This window comes from Pezoporus wallicus, unplaced genomic scaffold (genome assembly GCF_028554395.1).
Source record: "Pezoporus wallicus isolate ANWC-B61680 ecotype Strahan unplaced genomic scaffold, APGP_CSIRO_Pwel_v1 contig_2025, whole genome shotgun sequence".
NCBI lineage: Eukaryota > Metazoa > Chordata > Aves > Psittaciformes > Psittacidae > Pezoporus > Pezoporus wallicus.
In genome coordinates this window covers 5,103,237-5,120,701 of record NW_026640253.1, presented here as the reverse complement: position 1 = coordinate 5,120,701, position 17,465 = coordinate 5,103,237, and the positions used below count along the sequence as shown (strand labels likewise).

Genomic DNA, 17,465 nt, shown 5'->3' with positions numbered 1-17,465 from the left:
CTGATTCCCACAGAAACATGCAGTGCTCATGTCCATCACATAGGTGCAGAACAGCACCACGAATGTGCACACAGGCATTTCACTGGGTCAAAGCGACAGATATGCCAAAGGTAAGAAATCCCATTATTACAAATCCTGGCTTTGCAAAACTGTAATTTAGAAGCTATTTCACTGAAATGGATTTTGATGCAGTCCCATGAAAAGGATTAGCTTATTTGTGAACAACTGCAATTCCTCCTTAGAAGTGCTAAGAAAATTTTATCCTCTCCAAATACAGCTGTACTTCTACAGAGTTCACCTGTTAGCAACTGACTTTTTAGTTTTGATTAGTTCTACAAAACATCAAAGTCAGGAGTAGAAAAATTTAGGCTCATGTTTTATGAAACAAACGTTAGGTGTACACACACACACATGCACAGGCGCTACCTTTCTTTTTAAGGTGTTCCACACACAGTTCAAATGAGGACCTACTGTCCATGTCATAACTGAATTTAGCAGCACACTAAATAAGTATATCACACATCTGGAACTGTGTTTATCCATTCTCTAATCCATTTTCTATGGGACCTATTCTAAGACTCTGATCTCTTGAACAGCCTCCAAAATTCATGATTAAAATAAACATGTGAATAAATTACAAAGCTCAGGGCAGGGTAGCTTCTCCTCATAAGGAATGTGAGGTTTTGAATCCCCAAAGAACTTCTCTCTCTCCCCACACAAACTGTCTATTCCTGGAGCCAGGGGGCTGCAGGCAGCCCTCCACCCCAGCCCTGCCTGCAATCCACAGGCAGCTGACTGCTGCCTGCCCAGCTTTGATCTGGCCAAGTCCTTCAGCAGTCCCATTTATTACAAAAAGCCAACAATATCTGAACACAATGTTAATTAAATAGCAGGAAGTCTGTTAGCTCAGGAAATCTATCAGCTTTCTAGAGAGAGCAGGGCTTAAGAGACATGCTTTCCACAGACAGAAAAGATTACTTTGCTTTCTACACTGTCCTCTCCACAAAACCATCCATAATTCTTTTAAATGAATAAAAGGGAAAAAACAAACCAAACCCAAAAAATCTAATTTTTAAAATCCTAGCTCTTCCTCTGGCAAAGCTGTACAAACAAGCATCCTTGATATCATTCCTGTTTTTTCCAAATTATCACACCTCATAAAAGAGCTCAATCATTTCTTTCATTTATCCACAGTAATGGGTGGCTGACAATAATTCATTCGTGACTCCTAAGTCTGTGTAGGTAGACAAGAGAATGCATCCACTGAATTCTGGAGACTGGTGAGAGGACAAAAGAGTCACCCCACCACAGACTGCAGCAGGCAGGCACAGTAACCCAGCACCAGCAATTGCCATTTCCTGACACCTATTAAACACCGACCCCGTGGTATCTAACAGAGGAACCTTACAAAACATTTATACATAAGAATGTATGTATTATAGAGTTAGGACCCCAGAAACACTGTCAAAAGTGGAATGCTGGCTTACATTCAATCCCTAAAGCAGTTAATTTTCAAGGGCCAGCCCTTGTTACACAGCCCACGTGCAAGGGAACTGTGCTCTTCTGGACAAAGAGTTATGCAAAACCACCATCTCCTGTGCACCAACATGGCCCACCATTTCCCTACATGACTGTCACAGTAACCGCTACAATATACTGAGGATGGTCCATTTAAGGCTCACTCTGGTATTTCTGTAACTCATGACAGTGACGTTGTGGTTTCAAACATACACTAAAAAGCTGTCTCTAGAGACCTGGGAATGCAACTCTCACATTCTCCAAGCACTGCAATTTTCGTTTTAAATAGCCATGTGACAAACATGACCATAAATCATAAGGTTCAAAGCCTTCCTAGCTCTTTGAAAGCATATATACTTCATTTTAAATGGTGTGCAAAGACATACAAAAAAAAAACCAAAGCAAAAACTACCCCACCCTCTCCATCCCCCAAACCTGGCAATGGTGTGCATCTCCTTGCAAAGACCAGAAATAAAAGAGGACTCTGGAGTATCAGTGTTGTTCTCATTGGTTTTACCCTATACTTTAGTAAATGCTTAACATGCCTACACTTAACAAGATCTACAGATGCCACTTACATGAGGTCAGGTCTGAAGCGATGGATAATAGCACACAGTGCAAGGCCACTTTTCCAGGAGGTAGTCAGGTCTGTGATGTTAACATTACGGTACCCTTCTGTCTGCTTCTGACACCAGGTCAAAAGCTTGTTAGGTCGAATATCTGACTCTGCAGTTACAGTGGAGAGCAAATGTTTCAATCAATTTTTGTATGCTCAGAATGCTCTAAATACTAAGCGCTGCAGGAAACATGAGATGTCACATACCGTGTCTTGCGAGATTCACTGATCTTCTAATGGAGCTCACTCTTTCAAGAGGACATTGTTGTAACTCAGTGGTAACATATAATTGTCTCACCTACAAGTAAAAGCAATTAGCAGCACAATGTGAGAATCGCTTAGAGAGAAAAACAAGAGTTACCCTAGAAAGAAAACTTTATTAACAGTTGGCTCTAAATTAAGGAATCTCCTGAAGATTTGGTCATGCACTATTTACAGCCCTGATTTCACAAGCAACCTTTTAAGAACTAACCTGATGAGGTCGAACACAGCTTGAGTTCAAATTTGGGTATCTTGTTCCAGGGTCAATGGTATACTGGTCAAAGTTCTTGTTAATATTTTCAGGGGTAGTCTGAGGCAAGAGTCGATAAATGCTCTCTCTGGTAGAGAAAAAAAGATGCAAGATATATTGATTAAAATAAATATTTATTACATAAAGTGTATTTATTTTTTGCAGCTACCTGCACCTTATTTTGATTCTGCTAGGACAAGTGTTATGCACTAACTGCATAATGCATCCATCCTATTTCCTATCCCCACTCAGCAGAACAACAGAAAAATGCCAGACAAAAAGGACAGTAAAAAGACAGACTCTCAGAACTTATGCCCATATTTTCCTGAGGCAGGAAGTGAGCAAGAAAAAGAAGAGGAGGGAGGAAAAAAAAAAAAAAAAAGGTTACATCATTCAGTCATCTGGTTTTGCTTTAACATCCACACAAGGAGTAACTTATTTACCACATAACAGCACTAAATCCTGTCATTCTGCAATGCCTATAACCACCACAGCCTTTTTATTATGCTGTTCAATTTTCCATTTGGGACTAGGCTGTGTTTGAGTCATCCCACAGGCTTCTATCTTAAAACTTCTCAAAGCACTGTTCTTAGTAATGCTTCTACTTGCATTACTACAACCATGACTATTTCTATTGTGTATCTGCCCCAGAAACACCTGGGCAGCTGTAGCAGAGCAGGGAAGTTGCCATCCGGACCAGAATCAGCAACTTGAACCATCAGACCATGGCAACACCAGGATTGCTGGTGTACTTATGGCTGGAAAGTTAGTCTTTTGACACAACCAAAGTAACTCCGGTTTACTTCCTTAAGGATCTCACTTACTCCTAGTCATTAGCGACTTGAATTAATGCTGTAAACCCATGTTATACACATTGCTGGATCTCTGTATTAGTGTGCAGAAGTGTACAGCACAATGGCCTACTGCTATTGTAAACTGTTTAGTAACCTGAGCTAATAGATAATCTCAACCCAATGCCATTGCAGTGAAGAATATTTTTCCTAGTGGCATTCTGAACTTCACTGCCTTCTACCAGTGCTGCAACTCCTTCAAATACTGGGAATGGTGGAGAAGACAAAAGCAGCACTTACCGTTCAGCAAGAATTTCTAATGGGGGCTTTCCTTGAGCCCAGCTCCGCACCATCCATGCAGTATCAAAAGCAGCTAAGAAGCCTCTTGCACAGCCAGTACCCATTGGCCAGAAGGGCTGTAAGAAGCAATTACATTTTAATTCCTTGTATTAATGTCTTATTACAAAAGTAACCTGCAATGTGATTTTGGAGTCTAGGGTTTCATACTGTAACAGAAAAGTAGCCCTGAAAGAGTTAAAATGCAACAACTTGCAATTTTTAGACATTTCTCTCCTCCACATCTTAGGTAATGAAAAAAACTGCTTTCACATTTTCTTTTTTTAGCTTCTATATTTAAAAACAGATTTCTTAACCTCTAAAGGTACAGGCTGACAGGAAAACAAGGAAAAAATAAAAGAAAAAAGACTCAATACTCAAGAATTACTCTAGGAAAAAAAAAAAAAGGAAAAAAAATGCCTTTCTTCCCATCTCCTAATTTTGCTTTGAACTGATCTTTTCAGACACTTCAGGCTGTCAGCATGAATTTAAAAAAAAAATAAAAAAATTAGTTGTGAAATACACTTTTCACTTCAGAAAAAGAGAACATATTAAGGCAAAGAGACTACAATTCAAATTTGGACCAAGTTTTCTCTATGATGAAAGTCAGGAAAATTATGCCATGCACCCAAGCTGAGGACACACAGCTCAGTTTTCAGACAGAAAAAAAACCTTGCATAAAGCAAAATAGGATCTCAGCTACAGGGTGTGAGCCAAGCATTAGTTATGACATAACTATGGCATAAAAAAAAAGGAAAAAAAAAATCTATTCCAAAGAAAGTACACATAAGAGAGTACAGTTTGTTTTGGAGGGTAGATTGAATGGCTCGGTTAAGGGGAAAAAAATAAAGATATACCTCAAGCAAACTATCTCCAACAAGAGCCACCAGGAGCTGATGTCTGTGTCTCTGTCTCACTAGCGCAGCATTTTCAGATGCATACATAGAAGTAAAATCAAACATTGCCACATCTGGTTGACCATAGTGATTAATTGCAAAATCCAAGGAAGGCAGCTGGTAGTTGGTTGCAAAGTCAGCAGCTTCTCTAGCATAGGAGAGCAAATTGCTCTGGTTCACATTCTCGCCACAGAGGAGCAACTCAGTATCAATATAGTCCTGCAGGGAGAGAAGCATGTAGATTAGATACTCCAACTATACTCACTGGATTGGAACATTGCAGTGTCATAGCATGAGTAGCAATCACACATCTCACAGCATAAAGAACCACGTCAGGTTTGTGATCTCCTCCAAGAAGTTAATACAAAACATCAAAACATCAAAAGATGTTACCATCATCACTGCAATGCTTTCTTGCATGTGTGCACCCCACATCTGAAACCACACGAGAGCAGAAATACCAACATACTGATGATATAACATGCAGGTCTCAGCCTCAAGGCTTGACTTAACACCTCGGTAACAATACATTCAAACTTACACTGTGGAAACTTTTCTGTTGTGCTGTTTTGGGCTGGGTTTTCTTTGGCCAGTGTGGTAAAGGCCCCCACCTTTGCAGGTCACCCTACTTAAAGCCAGTGATTATTAATAAGGCAGTTTCTATTTACAGCTTAATCGCAGATGAGACCCCTAATCGTAGGGATGATACCACAGAACCCCTATTAGCCCAGTTGTTTTAGAGAGACTGTTTTGGTTTCTCTCCTACTCAGACCTGAGCAGCTTAGAAGAGCTCTGACAGCCACAGCTTCTGCTCCTCTTCTTCAAACTACCCACAGACCTCCCAGGACTGCCCTCACCTACAAACATCAGCCCCTCAACCCCAGGACCTATGTCCAGTTCTGTCCACCCTGCACTGCAGGGGGGCTGATGCCCTTCCCCTCTCCCATCCTGGCTGGTCAAGGCCAGCTGCTCTGCTCTGGGACCATCCTCTGAAAGGGCAGGAGTTCATGGTACCAAGCTAAGTGGTCCCATCAGGAAGCCAAGCAGCTTTCTGATAGCTCCCCACAAGTACTTCCTTCGGGAAATTATACTCGACTCATTTTGGCACTGTCTTACTTTAAGAAAAATTGACCTCTCTTGAGTTTCCAGGAAGACAAATTTAAATGATGCCAAAACACTCTCTAGAAACAAAAGAAAATAAACCCGTACATCTTAGAGAAGAACAAAAAAAAAAAAAAAAGAAAAAAGGCCTCAAAGGCCTGAACTTTCAGAGGTACTTGGGACATTGTGCTTATAGCCTACTTATATCATGTTCTATGCACATTAGAGAATTTGCAATTTAGCCTGGGGTAGGTCTTCCTTATTTGTCTGATAAAACTGGACATAGCTGTGTTAAGTTCACCTTTAAATAATGAGGATTTTATTTTCTAGTGTGATGACCACACTACATATTTCCAAGGTGAGTCAAGATCCCATTTCAGCCAGTTTCAGAACTGATAAATTTAGGACATATTGTTTTCAGTTCTCTACAGAAACTTGGTGCTGACTGGAGGGAAAAAGAATATTAACAAAAAAAGCCACAGTAAGATCTAAGAGATCTGAGCTTTCATGGAATGATGTAGTAAGTCCATAAATACCCTCTATAACATGCATCAACATTTATGCAGATGTTCACACTTATTCTGTGCCAAGTAAATAAAATTAGGTTTTAGCCAGCATTTTTACATACATTAATAATCACTCCTTTGTCCAGAAGACTCTGCTTTTTTGCTGTCATCACAAAATAATGAGTACTATCTTTATAGTAAACAATATTCTCCAGGTCAATTCCTGAAAAGAGATAATACATTTGTTATCAAGCACTGCCTGTGTACTTTACTAACAACATGTGACAGAGCCTCACAGATGCCTTTCCTTCTTGGGATACCTTAGCAGCTGGGATAAAGCATTAGTGGACAAGATACTATTAAAAAAAACCCCAACCCCAACAGACAAACAAAAAACAAACAAACCACACACACACACACACAAACCCCACAATCAAACAAACAAACACAAACCCCAAAAACCCAAAAACCAACCAACCAAAAACCAAAAAACCCAACCAACCCACAAAACCAACCAAAATCAAAAAGGGAAATAAGCCAGTAAAGTGCTTTTTAGGTTGCTGGGGCTCTGGCATTGGGTCTAACCAGCAGTTTGGGTTTCTATTGTAGTAATTTTTAATAAATGAAATTAGCTGTACATCAAGAATGGAATTGCTTGTACTGACAGCGCAACTCCTCTGAAACCCCTTTTCATGAAGATGTTTCATAGTTTATATTTTAAGTATTTATGGCAGATTCCTGTGTAATTCTTTTCAGTTTATCAGATCTGCACATCAAAACCGAAGATTAAACTCCTCCCAGAAGGGCAGAGCCTTTTTCACAGGGTTTAAGCTGTTCAGTATGTGAACAGATACAAACAAAACAAGCTATGTCTTAAGGGAAATCTCTGGGCACTGCAAATGCTCTTCTAAATTTGTTCAAGATAGCAGACATTTTTACAGTTGAGAAAAATTTAAACAGTAAAACAAGCTATGAGGTAGCAACGCCCAAGCTAAAAAATATAAATAAATAAATCCCACTGCACCATAAATGGACACCTCCATCTGCAAGGCTCTGACATCAATGGCATTTTAGGCAGTTTTTTTTATACACTGTATTTAAATTGATGTGAATAGGAGGGTGGCCTGGCACATGAAGAGTTCCTCTATTCTCTCTTGTATTTGGTTGTGGAAATAAGAAAAAGAGGATGCACCCACCCGTTTCCTCTTTAAGATCCTGGAAGAACTTCTGATTGAAGATGAAAGCAACACCACTAATTTCTTCTACCTTGGCTTCTGCAGTTGTATTTCTATTTATAAAATTGGCAGTGATAGCTATGGCCAGCTTTCCACGGAACTCCTTCCTCCTGAAACCTGGTAAGCAAAGAAAAAATTAAAGACACTGAAAATTTCACATTGGACTTCCAGGAAGGAGCTGCGCAAGGCAGCTTGGTCTCTTTTCTGTGTCTAGCCCTACATATCAAACAACACACCAGAAGCAGCTTCCATCACTTCTCCAAAATTCCCTTGAATGAAGGAGTCTTTTCTCCCCACTTCAGTGCAAAACTGAAGCTGCACTGCATTCAAGATAAAGTCTCAATAAGATAAAAAAAAAAAACCTGGAGGGGAACCATGGGAAGAAGTGCAATATGGGAAGAAGTTAAGAACAAATGATAACTAAAGAACAACAGATTGGAAATAGATAAAATTTAATGGAGGAAAACATTATTAACATGTAAAATATTAAATAAGATTTTTGTTACATAGATGGTAAACTGCTTAAGAAAAAACATGCAAGGGGATCAGCAGTCAAAAGCAGCAAAGAACGATCTGAAAAACAGAAACCTCTAGAACAGTGCTTAGATGCACATACTCCCAGCTAGTGAGGTTTTCCAAAGATATTAGGGGATGAAAAATATTCAGTGGCTTATCTGTCATATTCCCAAGGTGAGATTGACTGCAAAGTCACTCGCTGTCTTGCTCCATCCTAGCTTCCTCTTTTCACAAAAAAAAAAAAAAAAAAGGCCACTAAGCCACTATCTTGCAATTACACATTGAAGTTTTTCCGTCTGGATATTCCCCTTTACCTGTAAGTAAATTCTGAAGTAGGACAGAGGGTCCTTATTTTTAAGGCCAATTGCAGATGACTTTGCAGAGAATACATGTAGTTTTTAAGAAGAAATAAATTAGCTATAAATTTTTGTCTCTGTGCTTCTTGATATGGTCTCATTATTTCACTGGGATTGATTTGACAATACCAGCCTCTGTATGTAAACAACCTTCAGTGCACTAATTTTTCCCTTAGATCCTGGTACTACGATAACCACATTAACTTCTCAATAGAGTCTGCAGCTGAGGTAAGAATAATTTCATTTTGCTGATACCTTATTATTTAAACAGTCTGTTAGAGAGGATAGCTAGACAATACTGTGGGGTAATTTCTAATCGAGCATTAACTCTAAACATATTGTGGTTGGCAGATATAAGAATAAGCAAACTATGAAGCTAATAAAGAAGGAAATAGTGTACTTAGTGAACTGAAACTAACATGGATATAATTAAAGCTACAAGGCAAATATATAATTAAGTAACAGGTTTGTTCATGTGATACAGGAGCAGCTTAACTAGTGTCTCGTTAAAACAGACAGCTCAGATGGTCTGAATTCTCAGAAGTGGCTCCAGATAATGAAGCATTTCCCCCCTCTTTTGCCCTCCTTGCTTAGAGTTATTATCTTTTGGTATCATTTCCAAAGTATTTGCTTTTGAAGTTAAATCATCTCTGTAAGACAGCAATATCTCTGATGCCTTCATTAAATACCTGACAGTCATGTTTTGGTCATTAGTTGAAACATACAGTACAAGTTTAAGGCACAATAGCAAAGACTAGACAATTCCTGCCATGTATCTAGTCAGCATCCTTGAAGTAAAATCATATAATTGCTGAAGCTTGAAGCAAGCCCAATGGCGTCATGATGAATTTTGTAGGCAATGCAGATACACAGAGCTGAGAATTGGTAATGACATTAAATGTCTTTATTTTGAGCTACAACTTAACAACAGAAGCAGAAGATACCACATAAAAAATAGTTTCACAGACTTTAGTGGATTGAAAAGTCTGTTGTTTTGTGCTCTCCTAAGCACATATTCACCTACCTTCTAATGTGTTCCTGCGGCCATCTGCACCAATAATAACATCAAATTCATACTCTGACAAAGGGTGATCCATGGGGAGAAATTCAGCCCTCCAACCTATCTCTAAAAACACAAGGAATAATACTTATTCATTCTTCAGTATACAAAGGAGAAGCGATTCAGAGTCTGAAGAAAGGGCATTAGGATAAATTATCCATTTCTCATTCAAACAGAGCTGAATTTTGCCCTGGTCTGATGGAGGGAAGCTCTGTTGCAGTCAAAGCTATGCTCAGGCTGTGTTAGCAAGTTGTCAAGCTCGTAAACTGACAATAAGAAAAAAAAGAACAGAAGGCTTCATTTGAATCGCCTAATGCACTAAACTTCTTCTCAGACCCGTATCACAATGAAAGACTGGGTATTAAAAGAAGAAATATAGCATTCCATCATCAATACTTTTTATTACCTTCTAAATAGAAATTAAATGTGAGCATGCTCACAAACCAAAATTTAACCTTTATGTTAACACAAAGCTGATTATGCAAAAATGTTTGCATTGTCCATATTTAAAAATTATATATGATTTAACTACCTTAGACATTTATATATTTTATAGGAATAAATATAAAATATCTATTTCTATATTTTATTTATATAAAATATATTTATTCTACTGTCACTATAAGATCCTTTAAAAAGAGACAGCATAGTATTTTTAATGAAAGCAAAATTTTAAAATACTCTATTGCAACTACACCCTACATAATAATCTTATTAAAAAAATGGAAAAAAGAATGAGGGATCATTCTCTATTTTGTTTAAAAAACTTGCATAACATGCCTGATAAGACTCTGTGCACCAGTGGGAGTTACATCAAATGTGAAAGCAAAATGAGGCCCAGGGAGCTTAATCCATCCTCAATATTTATATTATCAATCAAAAATTGTTTTTGCAAGAAGATACCAAAAAGCCACACCAGACTCCCTACAAAGCCTCAAATGCATGCCAGAAGGCATAGTCCAAAACCTCATCTTCTCCGACTGGGCTGTATTTTAAGAATTATCAGTGCTCTGCCACAATGACACAAATCATGATCACAACCGTGTACAGCAAACCTTGCTGAATAAGAAGGGCAAAAACTTCACATTTCTTTAGACAGAATTCACCTTGAACGATCGCACATAATGCCTGCCAAAAAGAAGGTACTGTGAACAAAACTACATTATGACAAATAATACTTTGGTTTTCTTGATCTTCAGGAGGTTCCAGGACTTTCACAAATTCTAGATTCACATGGATTTCAACTCCTAGTATAAGTGCAACTTTGAAGAGGATAAGTTGAAGCTGTCGAATACCTGTAGACAGTGAGTAATGAAGAAGTATTTAATACGTAAGTAATTACAGCTGCTACAAGCATGCAACCCAACTGATATTGTTAACACAAGCATGCAGCGTTATTATTTCCCATACTGTGCTGAATGCAAATGTAGCAACCGCCACAGCCTGTTGCTCTCTTCTGTCTCATTTTCCTCTGGCAGCAAAATCTGTAGGTAATAAGACTCACTTCAGTGAGTTTCTAGCAATACTTATATAGAACTTTCCTTTTTAATGACATTTAAAGGATCTGCTAACCAGTATGTTGACCATTTTAGAACAGAATATTATACAGCATATTTACCTGTAAAATACCTCACTTTCACATATTTTTTCATTAGATTAAGGGTTGTGTCTATCTTCAACATACTAGAATGAATGTCAATAGTCTTCATACTTCACAGTTAAAAAAAAATAGTTTAACAAATCCAGACTAATAAAAAAATCTACTCTGTAAGACTGTCAAATGTTCAACTGCCATTTTGTTTAAATGAGACCATTTCTTTTCCTCTGTGTGTGTGTGTGTGCAAGCATGCACTTGAGCATGTTTAAGGCAGACGAACTTTCTGCCAAATCAAGAAGTCTCTGGTAATCATCTGATTTCAGTACACCTGTTATCTGAACTGTGCCCATGCCCTTGGATACTTACTGATGTGATCAATAGATCCTGCACAGAATTTTCCATAGAATTTCTTTGCTCCCAGTCCCCGGAGATCATGGATTGTAAATGGCCAGAGATGCAACACATTATTTCTTGAAAAGGTGTCCCGCTTCTCCACAACGACAACTTTGGCTCCCAGAAAGGCAAGTTCTATGGCAGTCCGCAAGCCACATGGGCCACCTCCAATAATTAAACACTAGCACAGAAAAGAAGGAGTCTTACACAGGGTTTTGTATTGACTTCCACACACTCCTCTGTTACAAATTGATATTCAACCAGATATACACTACTGAGAATGGATGCAAGTCATCTATTTAAACCAATAAACATTCAAATTCTGCTCGTGTGGCATTCAGTCAATTTATACAAGAGGATAAGCTGTGCTTCATGCAGATGTAGAAACATCTGATAAAACGATATAACAAGAAACAGAAAAAAGCTAAACAGTTTTGAGCACCTGCTTGTACATTTCTAACTCACATTTAGTGTTTCAAAACTGCTTGCAGTAAACAGGATTACAGCTACATAAAAAAGAGAGGAAAGGAAATAAGTGGTCTTGTTTTGAAGAGGAAATAGGTGGACATTTGTTAGACTTGTTAAACAAATCTATGATAAGCCAGTAATCTTACGGTACTAGTTACTCTTTCAAGTGATGATGTATCCTGAATATGACAACCTATTTCACCTACTGTCATAAAGTAGTGCATGTTAAGAACAGTCAGCAGACTTGTACTCCCTACCAGAGCCAAGGAACTTGACCTGCCCTATTCCATTTCACCCACTGGTCAACATCCTCACTGTCAGCACAATCACATTTTAGGAGCTTAAGTCTAAATTTGGGCATCCTCAGAAGAACTGCTTCAGAAATCACTACAGAGAATTCTTGCCCAAATTTTAGTTGACAGCTGTAAGTTTTCACAGCCTAACAAGCAAAGGATTTCCAGGAAGCAAACTAATTAAGACTTAACATATTTAATGCTTATGTTTTCCTGACTGATTACTAAAAACTGATTAGAAAGTCTCATCACTGCTGTTCCACATCTCCCCCAAAATTCACCCTACCTCCCCGAAAACACCCAAAAACACTCATGGACTTCACAAACTCTATGCCACCAGTTCAAGCACCAGGTTCGGACAGGGAGAGACAAGGTGAGCCTTAATGGAGAGAGGCTGAGCTGTGCTGCATTGCACCCCAAACCCATTATCTCACACACCAGACATGCTCCTGTGCATCCTGCACACATAGCCAGACAGTGATTGAAGCTTCAAAGCAAGCATGGACTGTATTTGGAGGCTTGTTGGATACAAGTCTGGTTCCCATTACATTTCAATTTCATAAAATAGAGTCATTTGTTTATTTTGGTTCGTTCAACATTTGTTTTCAAATTTAATAACTTAAGCAAAAAATTACCCAGTGCTGACTTTAGTCCATGACTTTTGTCCAACCCAATCATAGAAGTGCCAGGGATTTTTTTAATTTAATAATTAATCTGAGTAAATTCCCACTGAAAGAAGAGTTCCTGTGAGGTGCTTTTGCTTTGCTTAAGGCAAGTGTTCTTTTAACTAGAGACATTAAATAAGTTAAAGATAGGTTGTTGCATTAACCATTTGGCTTTCTTCCTCTTAAAAGAACACATTTAATTCATAATTTCAGAAGAACACTCCTCACTCCATGCTAAGTATTAAAAACTAGCAACAGATGTAATTATATAAAGGAAGAAAATAGAGTGCAGATGTTACCCCAGCTGAAGAGGATCTCTGGTGGGTCAGCTCTTCACTGCACATGCATGTTGTGATTAACATGGGAACTGCGAATTCTAACAAGTAAGTGACTGCCTTCACAGGTACAGAGTTTTCCAGTAATGTTTAGCAAGCAGTTAGAAAGATTTTACAATAATGACCATACATGGTTTGACAATGTGGGGCTGGGTTTTGGCTAACAAACTGTATTATATACACACAACTTTTTCTTTAAAAAAGCGGCCTTTGAGATTTAGCCATAGTGGATCCTGCCAAGGAATAAAACCCAAGCAGAAAACACTCTTAGTTCCTCTGGGGGCTCTGCAACACAGTATGTTACAATTCTGAGGAGGATTCTGTCCCCTCCCCTCCTCCTGTGACCATTGGCAAAATGTATTTGTAACTGCCTAGAGACACCATGAAAAATGGTAGTATATTTGTCATCATCCATGGTTACCTTCCATAAACACATTTATCTGTGTCTCAGCACTATTTGTTCTTTGATTTATTAAGGACACTTCCTGCTGGTGTAGAGCTTACTCTTGGCACTTTGTCTTTTTTTTTTTTTTCTTTTTAAACTTCTGGGGTCAAAACCAACATAAAACCCTTGCAAAGGTAATTCTTACTGTGTTTGTGTTCCTACCTTTATCAAGTAAGGAAAGAGAGCATACCACTAGCCTGTCCCTTCCCTCCCTCCCAAACTCTCTGCTAGCAAAGTCACAGGAGAAACCTTGTTGTAGTCAGCCTAGAACAAGCCTTGAATGGCTTCCCATTTTCACCTCCTGTTACCTCAGTCTCCTGGCTCATCAGGGCCTGCTTTTGAAATTAACATCTTGCAATTTAACACCGATTATGAAAACTGACATCATGCAAGGAAGTCTCAAGCAATCAATCCTGAAATGTAACAAACATGGATGGACAAATGCCAAGGGTTTCTTGACATCCACATCACCATTCACAGCTCAACTGTCTTTCAATTGTGCCAGACCGCCTCCTAAAAAGGTAAAGGGTAACTCAAAAGCATCTTCCGCAACTTATTCAAAGTAACAGTTTCTCAAGGGGACTGACAAGGAGCTTTTGCATATTTACTTTTCAGGCTGCAAATGAAGGGAGAAAGACTTGTACAGAATACAGGGCAGCTTGTTCAAGAATAAGATCATGACTAGACTTCCATAACATACCTGAAGATTCTGTATCATGTTGAGTTTATATCCTGTTTTACTGCATATATACACCACGTTAGTCCAAGATAGCAATACTGAGAGAAGGCATATTTCTCAGCGAAAACCTCATACTACAAAGGGTGAGGCTGCCTGCAAACATACATAAACACTTCCTGTTAAATCAGAAGCTTCATTAAATTTAATACACTCCCCAAGAACAGCATGGGCACACCTGCCTGTGCTCCATCACCTCATCAGCAACAGGACCATGTAAGGTTATGTACATCAAATTTCCTGCTCCAAACTCCAGCTATGCTGTAACTGGCAGTACTGAAGAGACTGCCCATAAACACCAACTCCTACAAGCAACAGTCACCACGAGTACTTTTCATCAGGATTTTATGTGAGCTAAGTTCATCTACTCTTCTTGCAAATATCCTGGATATGAATGATACCAATTACTGCTTGCAATAAATGCAACAAGGAAAATTTTACACTTACGATATAAATTATCATAAATAAATGGACATGCTGGTTTGAGTTAGACTTCTGCAAAGGCATTTTTTGAATACCAGCTACAAAATCCCCATTGAAGAGGATTAAGGCAAGTTTACAGGCCAGTAACAGTTGCCTAGTGACAAACTTAGGACAATTTCAGCTTACAATTATAAACATTAGGTAAAGCATGGAAATTTTTGTACTTCAAAATAAAACACTAATAAGGCTTTGCATATTTTACAAAAGTTGTCACTTAAACCACTGAGTAAATAATATGGTTTTATGGTACTGTTAAAAAACACCATACTTTTCCCTAAAAGATAATTACTTGTTTCTGTATAAATCTTGTCTCACTTAAGCACACTTCTTGTTGCATTATTTATCTTCAGACTGAAATAGAGCAGAAACTTTGTGTATTTTTTCCCCAAGTGCAATTAAAAGATATCAGAAAGTGTTCACTTGTAATAATATAAACATACACAGCATTTGGTAAGTCTCATAAGCTTGATTCTACTCAAAGGTTGATCTGACTCTATGAGATCCTACTTTCTCTCTACTGGTATGTTTAAGAATGGCAGTGCCTTGAAAATCTCCAGGAAATGTTTCTACACTGAATAAGAGCACTTAGTGCTGAGATAAATGGCAGCACAAGTTACCTCCCCAAAAGCAGAATGACTTCTGTGCCAGGCACAGGTTTTTGGTACGATCTCCTCTATACAATGTACAAACATGAGACTTAAAAATAGAAGGACAGGAAAGAAGAGAGGGATGGGAAGTAGGAGCCTCTTGCAACCCCTCCTGTCCCCCACTATTAAATCGGCAGCTTGTGAATCCAGACCCCTATATCCCACTCTGGAAAAACCATATGCAGTTTAACAGCTGAGAATTTGTAGAACTCTTCCATTGGTTTTCACACACTGAAGTAAATCTTTATATAGAATACAGAAACAATTGAGGCTTTGAGAGAAAGGGGAGAGAGCAGATGAATACTAACACTACTCTTAAAAAAAAAACCCACCCCACTCCACAATGACCTAGTCACAGAAATCTCTCATCCACTTTAATAACTGACAGAATCTACTCATTGACCTTGAAAAATGTAAAAAAAAAAAAAAATATATATATATAAATTTGTTAGTCCTCCACATTTACATGCTCACAGTTGAGGAATGCACCAGTTGGTAGTAGCACGTGGGTGGGGGATGCAACCAAACTGCATCTCTTTGCACGGTTAAGAATAGACAAATCCCATTGTAGCTCAATGCATCACATTGTTATTACCCAGCTTTAAATCCCTCACTCCTCTCCTGCTCAAGGTACCTCACCATTAAATTAGTCCTGGAAAATCAAAATATGTTCAATGATGACCCACTTCCTGTGGGGTGGGGATGAAGAGCTACAACCACTCCAGGAGTTCAAGACTTTCTCATTTCTGCCTTTCAGTTGCTTTAGAGGTGAAAAAGAGGAGATTAATTTTAGACTCCAGCTCAACAGCACCTGGATAGATGCAGAGACACCCTTTATCGTCCAAAGGCATGCCTAGCCAGAAGCACCATTTCTACTCTTCAGTGGAAATACACACACGTACACTAGTGAAAAAAATACTGAAAACCATCTACCCAAATTATTTAACTTCTTTCAGCTTATATGTAATATTTGCCCAAAGTACTAACTGGAAATCAAAACCTATAGGAATGGATCATGCTGCTAGAAATGAACACCAACTCCCCACATGCCTCAAGGTCCCTGCCTGGTGCTGCAGGTTTCCCCAGTTACAGGAGGCTCTACCCATGCCCAGACAGCCTGCAGGATGCAGACAGACACAATATTTTGCCTTTCCATGGCAAACACTCTTCCACCATTTACTCTGGGACTCGGGTGTGTTCATTCCCAGAGTCACCAGATGTGGGACTTCGGCCTTTGTGCAACGTCTAAAGCAACAGGAGTTCACAAGGATTAATTTGACTGACTATACGGGATCACATCATACATGGATTTAGGCAAGTGATGCAACACGAGATAGACACAAAAACACAATGAAACAACACATTTTCTGGATCAGCATTGACTGTTTCCCTGGAATGGCTCCAAAGAGAAACAGCTGCGTAAGCAGCTAAGGCAGACAGCTACCAGAAGCTACAGCAGGAATCTCTCTCCACCACATTGCTTTTCACTTCATCCCCCTTATTAGACACGAAAATGTTTCTGGCAAAAAGAGGGCTGCTCAGTAGGACATTCCTGACTCACAGTTCATCTCATATTTATAGTCGCAGATTTTATCACATGAATTCATTGACAACCACTGGATACAACAGTGCAGTCAAATGTACCCTGAATCCACTGAAAAGCCAATATAGTTTTTGAAGTTTGAAAAACTATAATGGAAATCACTGAAAAATACAATTCTATGTGCCACTTGAGGCAATATCAAAAATGTCAAGAGATAAAGTTTTATTAAAAAAAAAAAAGAAGGAAAAGAAAAAAAGGTTACACTCACAATAGGCATGACACATTTTGTCAATTTATGGTGCTAGCCCAATCATGCTGCAGGCCTGGCCTACCAAAGCACCTCAATATATGCCTGCTCCCCTTCACAGTCCTGTTCAGATACTCACTGCTTCTCCAGATGAAGACCCCTGTACAAAGT

General features: G+C 38.8%; 1 protein-coding gene across 1 annotated transcript in view; it reads right to left on the bottom strand.

The window, feature by feature from the left end:
• Positions 1 to 17,465, bottom strand: part of MICAL2 (microtubule associated monooxygenase, calponin and LIM domain containing 2) — a 117,643-nt gene that overhangs the window by 83,033 nt on the left and 17,145 nt on the right. Inside the window, exons 3-12 of the mRNA XM_057418220.1 lie at positions 11,406 to 11,613; positions 10,621 to 10,737; positions 9,407 to 9,508; positions 7,472 to 7,627; positions 6,398 to 6,498; positions 4,630 to 4,887; positions 3,737 to 3,852; positions 2,607 to 2,733; positions 2,342 to 2,432; positions 2,097 to 2,244 (exon numbers count right to left, since the gene is read on the bottom strand). Coding sequence (XP_057274203.1) covers positions 2,097 to 2,244; positions 2,342 to 2,432; positions 2,607 to 2,733; positions 3,737 to 3,852; positions 4,630 to 4,887; positions 6,398 to 6,498; positions 7,472 to 7,627; positions 9,407 to 9,508; positions 10,621 to 10,737; positions 11,406 to 11,613 — 1,424 coding nt within the window. The remainder of the gene's footprint in view (positions 1 to 2,096; positions 2,245 to 2,341; positions 2,433 to 2,606; positions 2,734 to 3,736; positions 3,853 to 4,629; positions 4,888 to 6,397; positions 6,499 to 7,471; positions 7,628 to 9,406; positions 9,509 to 10,620; positions 10,738 to 11,405; positions 11,614 to 17,465) is intronic.